The 9,625-nt window shown below is 51.3% G+C and overlaps 1 protein-coding gene across 1 annotated transcript; it reads right to left on the bottom strand.

The window, feature by feature from the left end:
* Positions 1-731: 731 nt before the first annotated feature.
* LOC119456196 (sodium-dependent proline transporter) lies at positions 732-8,195 on the bottom strand. The gene is made up of 4 exons (XM_037717822.2): positions 7,872-8,195; positions 3,516-3,992; positions 2,026-2,643; positions 732-1,310 (listed from the first exon to the last, which is right to left on the bottom strand). The coding sequence occupies exons 1-4, from the start codon at positions 8,121-8,123 to the stop codon at positions 732-734; spliced, it is 1,926 nt and encodes a 641-aa protein (XP_037573750.1). The 5' UTR covers positions 8,124-8,195.
* Between the last annotated feature and the right edge of the window lie 1,430 nt (positions 8,196-9,625).

Below are 9,625 nucleotides of genomic sequence, written 5' to 3'. Positions count from 1 at the left end.
TGGGTTCGAATCGGGTAGCGGGATTGTTTTGTTTTGCCCCATTATTATTTTTTTCTCGTTTGACTTCTGACGCACTTATTTTCTCTTATGCTTCACCACCACGCCTGACACGGAGGGCTCCTGCCAACGGGAGCAAAGCGAGCCCCGTAGCCTAGCTTAGGGAGAGGGGTGTGGCGGCCTAAGGTTCATGCCGGGCCGCAAATGCATAATGACACGCTGTTACGTTGTTACTGTGCGCCCCAGTAAGACCTCCCCCCCCCCCCTCCCCTCATCCACTGACCAGTAACATTGTGCATATAACATGCGTTGGAATAAAAAAAAAAGGGGGGGGGGGGGGCTCAATTTCCCAACAATACGGTGAGTGGTATAGACTATCTTGAAGGGCCCCCTCACCATAGCGAGTGCCTTAACCATTTCATTTTCGTAGCTCCATACAAGCTGCTGTAAACTGTACAATGAAAACATTTCATGTTGGTACCGCAAGAGATTCGGAGAATAAGGTTTTGGTATCACAAAACATTTTCCTCGCGCTTCTTAAGCTTATCGCTCCATAGGTTATATTTCGTGCATGAACGTATATTTCTACGTAAACACGCCACGCCATGTCTTGTCCGTGTAAATAAAATCGATCACGGGTATTAGCAAGTACTCAATATTTAAGTCGTGCTCATGCGCATTTATTCCAGCCTTAAAGCGCCGCTTCAACTTCTCTTCGCTGAGGGTCAAATAATTCACATTAGTCCCTTGGACCGCGCGGAGACCAGTTTTCCGCCACCGATTTCCCGAGGCGGTGGCCGTCGCTCCATGTCGGGTGCGGTCGAGGCGGTCGCCGACATCTTGTTGTAGTGGAGCTCGGCGAAGCCCACCTCGATGAGCCGCTCGCGGTAAAGGACCCGGTACTTGGTCTCACTAGGACCCCAGTCGATCTCGGGGTAAGCTGCGCGGCGCCAGCTGAATCCACACTGCACCAGTTTGACCACGGCGATGATGACCAGTGGTGCGAGCCCCACCACCGCCAACGCCCAGCCGAACAAGTCGGCCCACACCGGAAGGAGGTAATCACCAACGCTGCTTCGCGGGAATTCGTACAGACTGTAGACCAGAAAGCTGCCCAGGGCCACCGGCGCGCAGTACTTGAATGCAACGAACACGAAGTAGCTGGGACAGCTACCCGTCATGAAGGTAACGTCGAAGCAGAAGCGGTTCATGCCGTATATCCAGGCCACGATGATGGCTTCGCCCAGGCAGGTGAACAGAACGATCAGGGCGCCCAAGTAGTTGTCCAGGATCGTTAGGACGTACAGGCCAGCCTGGGCGTTCGCAATGGACCAGCAGGTAAATATAGGCTAAGAACGGTTGTTGTTTGTAGGCTAATTTGCGCGCAGATATGTTAAGGCAAATGGATTTAATCCAGAAACCGGACAGCGCAGTTTTCTTTTTCACTTGAGTCAATTAAATTAATTTCTAAGCAAGCTAAAGTTAAGCGTTCTCCATTATGGTAGCATTGAGCTTCTTGCATAGAACCACGCCTAGGCACTTCATTGTCTACGGAGTCTGTTTTGCAAATTGTGAAGTGTCTAAGCAAAGCATCAAACTGGAGAGTGAAATGTAATAAATTAGTTCTACAAGCAATTATTTGTGACGAAACGGGCCCCCCTGCGTCATTTTGAACGTCTTCGAGCACTGAAAGACGAGAGACAAAACAAAACGGCTGCACACACGGGTGCGTAGGTAACACGCTTCAAATGACCCGAAACCGATTAGCCATTAGCCGATCGGAATGGTGGTTAGCTGGGCTTCTTGGTAAGGTGTACCACGGCCGCTCGATGAAAAACACACGGTGTTTTTCATCGAGCGGCCGTGGGTGTACATTGTGCAATGTGCATTTGTTTTAGTTTTCTATAGCTATATCTTTCGCGACTCAGCAATAAAGTTTAGTTGGAAGTCAGAGCTCGTGTCGTGTTTACCCTTAATCTTAGTCCGTTCTCGCACTATTTGCAATAGTAGCCCAAAAGCAAGCCCCACCTGCGTGGTGAGGGACAATCCGATGAGGAAGCAGAATGAGCAGTACATGAAGGCGGTCGCGCTGCGCTGCTTCGCGAAGACGGGGAATAGCTCTTGGATGGAATTGGTGAGGAACTCGCAGTTGCCCATCTGCGAGTCGATGCCCAGAAAGAAGAGCATGGCGAAGAACAGCACCGCCCACAGATTGGGAAACGGGATCAGGGACAGAGCCTCGGGGTAGGTGATGAACGCGAGGCCTGGCCCCGCGGCGACTACGTCCGCGATGGGGATGTCCAGCGTGTGCGCCATGTTTCCCAGGACCGAGAACACCACCAGCGAGGCGAACGCGCTGGTCAAAAAATCGACGAAGCAGATGAACAAGACGCTGGAAGACACGTCGTTGCGGAATGGCTGGTAGCCGCCGTACACCAGAAGACCACCCGTGCCAATGCTGAGCGAGTAGAAGGTCTGCTCAGTGGCCGCGCGCCACACGTCCGGACTCAACAGCGTGTCCCACTGCGGCACGAGGAGGTACCGCAAGCCGATGCTTGCTCCGGGCAGCGTGATGCCACGAATGAGCATGACCATCAGAATGACGTACGGGACCGTGGCGGTCACCAGGACCACCTTACCAACCACCTGCAATGATGGGCGAGAGAGAGAGCCTTAATACGGGGGAACGTACAGTGAACCTGACGTATTGGAGGCGCCGGTTCTCTAGAGGACCGCGGCATGGCATTGTTTCAGCGCTTATGGAAGGCTTGCACTGGCGTCATCTTGGCCGCCTTATTGGTGAACCATCACGGTGAGACGCTGCGTCCGTGACGTCACGTGCAAACTGTCTATCGTTTATGCAGATCTGCATGCACAGCAAAAGTGTGAACACGTGTACCACCGTCGGTGCCAGAGCGTGCCAGATCTTATTGGTTGGCGTTGCCCTTTCTGGGCCTTGCCTGACACAAGACTAGGCTCCGGCTCTAACTTTAAGGTCCTAGCGTCAACGTACGCGAGCCTAAGGCTGCTGCAACGAACCTTAACAAGTTTTGACACCATTTAGTACTGTGTGTACGTAAACACTCGCGCAATAATGAAATATGTGACGTAAAATTTAATTTCGACAAAAGAGAATGCGTTCGTCTTACGTGCATAGGAAAATTCCATGGAATCCTAGCGATCAGGATAACGCCTGAGCATTGGTCTAAAGGGATAGCGTGCCACAAAATACTGATTTTTGAAGAAGCTGGGCCTTTTGCGTGAAACGTTTTAGGGCACTTGACATATCTAACCTCCTAGCGCGCCCCGGCATTGCTAGCTCACAAGGTGCATGAATGACCATCTGTACCTGTAAACAATGGCTCAGAACAACCTAGACGACAATATACTTTATGATCTATAATTTTTTTTACATGTTCAACGCATGTGCTGCATTCCGACGGCCTCCTGCGCATGTGTGCTGCCGGGAAGAGCATCGCCTTAGGCCTGCCCAATGTCACGTGAACCACACCACTGACCTTTATTCCTTTGAATATGATGAGGAATATGATGACCCAGCAGATGGCGTAACAAATGACCAGATTGGGCTGCACGAAGCCGACCTTCTCGAAGGAAGACGACGCGTTGAGCACCACTCGGTTGTAGAACATGTCGACCGACGAGGCGTTGGCGTCCACGCAGCCGGCGAAGCGGCTGTTGTACTCGCTCTGCGACAGCAGCACACCGCTACCCTTGTAGGTGACCAACACGGGTGACTCGGCCTCTGTGTCATTGATGCCCGCGAGAACGATGCTCTTGCGGACGTTGCCGCACACGTGGGTCATCTTGCGGCGCGCGAAGCATCCCTCCAAGGGCACGCCCCACCATTCATAGCAGTCGGTCCACGGCAGCGGGCTCTTGAACGAGTGGTAGAAGTAGAGCACGGCGTACGTGATTATCATCTGGTAGTAGATCGTCGTCACGAAGGCACCCCACATCATGCCAAAAGCATTGCCCTGCGGCGCGCGAGAAGAAAAAATCCACAGGCCTGTGTAGCACACGCAGCACAGTCACAGCGTAAGCTGGTGGAGCGGCTCAAGAGTAGCTACAATTTGGGCACCACGCACAACAGGGTCCTTCGCGGAAGTCTGTTCGCCTCGTCTTGACGAGAACGATCTGAACTGTCCGCCCGGCGTCGACGACGAGCTGCGGCTTGTAATGCTCTCTGCACAGCAGTCTGCTGAGCCCGATCAAGCCTTACAACTGCAACTTACATGTCGGGCACGCTGCGTTTGCAGGCATCTCAACTAGATTGCGCCACCATACTGGCGGAGGCTGGGGATTGCGTTTTTTTTAATATTGTGTGCCTCGTCTGAATGGCATCTCATCGTCTGCGCCTGCGCACGGTGCGTTTGCAGGCACCTTAACTAGATGGCGCCACCATACTGGCAGAGGCGCGGATGGTCTGCGCCTGCTTTTAAGGGCATTTTGCTGGCGCCCGATAGCAAGCGCTTGCGTGGCTCAGTGGTAGAGTATCTGGCTCCCACGCAGTGGGCGAGGGTTGACACCGGCGGGAACCAGGTACTTTTTTCGCATTTCCAACGATAGTGGTTACGCTCGCCGGACGCCGTCAGCGGAGGAGGAGGCGGCGGACACCATCGCGAGCCGAAACGGCTATTGGAATGAGCCCATACCAGCTTACGCGGTAAAAAGGCAAATTGTGCAAAACGAAAACAAAAATATAGCAGATCTTTCGCGCTCTTGAAAGTGATATTATGCGAAGCATGGGTTTCCAGCATCGGATAATGGTCTGGAATGCCATTACCAGGTGGAGCAATATGCTTAAACGCTTAAAAGCGTCGATATGACACCAACGAACCTTTCATGCTCTGGTTAATTTACTGGCGTCTCGAGGCGATTGAAACACTTATTCACGTTCACAAACGCACGAACTAATCAAAACACTTCTATACGTATTTTACCCTAGTCACAGAAGAAATTTTGATCGTGATCAATCCCGATCGGAATAGAGTTTCTTAATAGCGATTGGCTCTCTGAGCTAGCTGCTGAAGGGAGCCAATCGTGATCGAGAAATTCGATCCCGATCAGATTCCACTGCGAACGCAAGTGTCGCGTGTGACCGGGCTTACTTCTCAACTCCTAAATGTACCCGCGACTACCGGCCTCGATCGTATGTGTGCTGGAGAAACGTTTGGCTTTGCGTTTCTATTTTTGATTTGTTAATGCCGCATGGAGGCAGCTGGTTTAGCGGTGCTTCATGACAACGGTGCATCAACGTCAAAGTATTGAACGGACAGAATTCGGTAGCACCGTCAGAGGACACGTCAGGCGGAGGACCTTCAAGACGAGCAAGAACAGCTGTGACCGTGTGAGTCGAGTAGACTGGGTCTATTGTTGCATGGTGTATTCAGGTCAGTTTCCATGCCGACTAGGACGCCCCAAGCGGCAATGTCAGTGCTGACTGTGCCAGCTCAGCGCTGCCCTAGAAATAGTGTCGTCAACGGAGCCCACTCCGACGACGCAACAAATATATCACCAACCGCATGCCGCTTGCACACCTCTTTGGGATTACTTTTATTGTTCCAGTAGCGCGCACCAGCCTCAGCTGCTGCGTCTATAACGAACACGTGCACAAATCTATACCGACAACACCATATAAGCCCCACACAATACGCGGACATCTGTCCATGGTGTGGAGAGCGGCCCACTCTCGCCCACATTACGCTGGGAGTGCAATTCGCAGCCCCGAAATATCAATTCCCCAAAATTAGGACAAGTACCCAGAAACAGGCAGTGGGAGACCTGGCTTGCTAGCACGGAACGGGAGAGCCAACTGGCTCTTCTCGACCAAGCCTGGCGAGCCGCTAAGGCCAGTGGAGCCCTGGACTGAGGGCCCCACCCACTCACCCTTCAATCCCCTTCGTGGAATAAACGTTTACTACTACTACTACTGTCTCTTAAGACACTGTCTCTACTGTCTTTTAAGAGACAGGAAGAGAGCGGTGTGGATCAGAGAACAAACGGGGATAGCCGATATTCTAGTTGATATTAAGCCGGGCAGGCCATGTAATGCGTAGGATGGATAACCGGTGGACCATTAGGGTTCCAGAATGGATACCAAGAGACGGGAAGCGCAGTCGAGGTTGGCAGAAAACCAGATGGGATGATGAAGTTAGGAAATTTGCAGGCGCAAGTTGGAATACGCTAGCGCAAGACAGGGGTAATTGGAGATCGCAGAGGCCTTCGTCCTGCAGTGGACATAAAATATAGGCTGATTATGATGATGATGACTACTACTACTACATATTTCGGTTCATAAAATTCTAAATGCGAAGCATTTCTTGACGAACCTTTGCTACTTTGACAGTGTCTATCTAGTCGCCTACGTCTTTGTGCTCTCATGGCAATTTCGTTAACTTGGTATGTACCAAAATTTGCATACTATGACAAGAGTATATGACGAACATAAATGATGTCATGACATTAATGCCATGACATGCGAGTCATGTAGGTCATGAAACAGCTGCCTACGTTCTGGTGCTCTCATGGTCGTTTCGTTAACTTGGTAGGTACCAACATTGGCATAGTATGACAGGAGTGTATGACGAACATGCGTGATAGGTCATGACATGCGTGTCATGTAGGTCATGACAATGACCCAGCAAAAAATATTGACACTAAATAACCACTGAAATTATTTCGGACGTGGGTACTAAATGAAGGAAACACTAAAGGATGGTGGTAGAAGTCATAGTCATGAGCATGACTCAGCAAAAATGACAATGACTCGGCGAAAAATGATTAACACTGAAAAACCCCTGGAATGGGTTCGGACGTTGGCACTAAGTGAAGGAAACACTAAAGAATGGTGGTAGACGTCAGTTATGAGCATGACTCAGCAAAAACTTCAATGACTCAGCGAAAAAGAATAACACTCAAAAGCCACTGAAATTGGTTCGGACGTGGGTTCTAAGTGAAGAAAACACTACAGGATGGTGGTAGAAGTCATAGTCATGAGCATGACTCAGCACAAATGACAATGACTCAGCGAAAAAAGATTAACATTCAAAACCAATGGCATGGGTTCGGATGTTGTTCTTTCAGGGGTTTTACGAGCCAAAACCAGTTCTGATTATGAGGCATGCCGTAGTGGAGGGCTCCGGATTAATTTTGACCACCTGGGGTTCTTTAACGTGCACTACAACGCAAACACATGGGCGTTTTTGCATTTCACCTCCATCGAAATGCGGCCGCCGCGGCCGGGATTCGATCCCGCGACCTCATGCTCAGTAGCGCAACGCCTTAGCTGACTGAGCCACCCCGGCGGGTATGGGTTTGAATGTGGTACTAAGTGAAGGAAAAGGCTAAAGGTTGATGGTCGAAGTCATAGTCATGAGCATGGCTATGGCTTTCGCCTTAATGTCTCTTAGATACAGCTAAAGGGACTCCCGAGGACTCATGACATAAATGTCATCACATGCGTGTCATGTAGGTCATGAAACAGCTGCCTACGTCTTGGTGCTCTCATGGTCGTTTCGTTAACTTGGTAGGCTCCCCGCACACTGCTTCAGATAACATCGATTCTCACAGGGCGTGGGATCTGCCGTTTTTTTTTTTTCTACTACGATAGCATTGTACATGACTATAACCGCTCTTTGCCATTCGTATCGACGCAAGATAAAGCAGGCTGATCCCCGAGACAGTCTAATCAAAGACGTTGCTGGGCCGATCCTTATAAGGCTGAGTTGCTCCGACTGGCATACACATCGGTTTTTTTTATTATTATTATTTCTTTTATTTCCAAAGATGGGAAGTTTCTGCCATAAATTTCGCTGGACCATCTATGGACACTACACGCTCGACGAGATGCTCACCTGGAACATGGGCGACATGCGGAAAGCGCCCAGGGGTCCTTGGCCGCAGAACTGACCCAGGAGGAGCTCCACGTAGTAGATCGGCCGGCCTATGAGCACGTTGATGACGATGTAGGGCACCAGGAAGGCAGAGCCGCCGTTCTTGTACGCCACGTACGGGAACCGCCACAGGTTGCCCAGCCCCACGGAGTAGCCGATGCAGGAGCATATGAACTCCAGGTTGGTCGACCACTTCTCCTTCAGGACGCTCATGCCGACCTCTGCGAGTGCTTAGGACGGAGTAGACAAAGGTTTGCTACCGCAGGGTGAGGGAGCGCGCAGAGACAACCGACGAGGCGTAGTCCGATTGTTCAAATGGCTTTTTAGATCGCCACGCACGTGGAGCACGAGAGCGAGTGGGGCGCGCTCTCGTTCGTTCTTCGTCGTTGACGGCACCGTGTACATAGTAATAATGATCCCAGAGACTGACACACACCCACAACGGGGGATTGGTCAAGAAGCCGGCGGTAGAACGATAAGGGCAAGATAAGGATAAGGAATAAGCATAGTACTTTAGTAGCAATGAGAATAAAACTCCTAGGAATTATGCCGGAGCCCGCGATGCACTTCCGCTACGGATGCAACAGATGTGACGTTCGGCGCTAACGAGTAAAATGATTTGTTGGCAGGGATGGCGCCGCCATCTAGGAGCGGTGAAGCTAAGTACTGCATCGTGACACTAACGAGCGCTGACATGGGGCGCTTCCAAGGAGGTTGTAAAAAAAAACTTCAAGGAGGTGGGAAGTCTTCTTTTTATTTTTTCACCTCCTTGGGCGCTTCGCTAGTCACTGCGCACCGCCGGCTCCAACGCGGTATAGCCGGGTGCGACTGTTTTGACAACAAATCCGTGGAGGGGCGGGGCCTCGCCTCGTATCACCATTTTCTTTTTTATTTTCCTTTCTGTTAGCCTGGCGCGGTCGGTTGTGCCCCGGTTCCGCCGCGGTGCCGAGCGCCGACGCGAAGAAGCGGCCGTTGGGGTGCTGCGGAGCGCAGCGTAGCAACACCCCAAATAAAAAAAATACTGCTCCTGTCAGGTAGACTTCTCCCTCCCTGATAGTGAGATTATACTTGGACCACCAAAACAGTGATGTGTTTATTTAGGAATACCATCGATCCCTTAACAGCAGCCACAGTTGTGCCTAGTCATCACCAGCCCACCGTGTTCTCCGTTCCAACGCACCGCCAAACAGAGAGGAAGAAAAAAAAGAAAGCAAATGGTGATACGCCATCGAGGCGAGGCCCCGCCCCTACACAGATTTGTTGTGAAAACAGTCGCACCCGGTATAGCCGGGATGTTGGCGCTTTCTGCACATGGTTTGTCTTTCGTGTCGGATTAGTATGTGGCGCCTCGTCGCCTAAAGCCCAGCCCACATTCAGCGTTTTTAGCGGCGTCTCCTGCCGTTGCGTCTCTCGGCGTCGTTGCATCAACGGCACCAGAGAGGTCACCCAGCCATATGAGACGTACGCAAACAGCGCCAGTCCAGCGTCGCACAATGTGACCAGACAGATTTAACCAGAAGCAGTGTGCCATGTCATTCAAGTGAACTATGAGAACTGTTCCCGATTAAGGTTTTTAAGCCATGTTCATAGTTCTGCGGCACACGCACGCACGCACGCACACGCACACACACACACACACACACACACACACACACACACACGCACGCACGCACGAAAAAAAAACATTCCCGGCAGCGCGCTTGTAGGTACGAGCG

The sequence above is a fragment of the Dermacentor silvarum genome, chromosome 6 (assembly GCF_013339745.2).
Source record: "Dermacentor silvarum isolate Dsil-2018 chromosome 6, BIME_Dsil_1.4, whole genome shotgun sequence".
In the NCBI taxonomy this organism is placed as follows: Eukaryota; Metazoa; Arthropoda; class Arachnida; order Ixodida; family Ixodidae; genus Dermacentor; species Dermacentor silvarum.
The sequence above is the reverse complement of the archived record's forward strand: the minus strand, read 5'-3'. Positions and strand labels throughout refer to the sequence as shown.

Bases quoted from the DNA above. Each gene is read 5' to 3' on its own strand.
- LOC119456196 (XM_037717822.2), bottom strand. From the start codon at position 8,123: ATGAGCGTCCTGAAGGAGAAGTGGTCGACCAACCTGGAGTTCATATGC. The intron at 3,993-7,871 runs GTGAGCATCTCG...CGCGCGCCGCAG, and splicing joins GCATGTCGCCCATGTTCCAG to GGCAATGCTTTTGGCATGAT. The intron at 2,644-3,515 runs GTCAGTGGTGTG...CCATCATTGCAG, and splicing joins TCATATTCAAAGGAATAAAG to GTGGTTGGTAAGGTGGTCCT.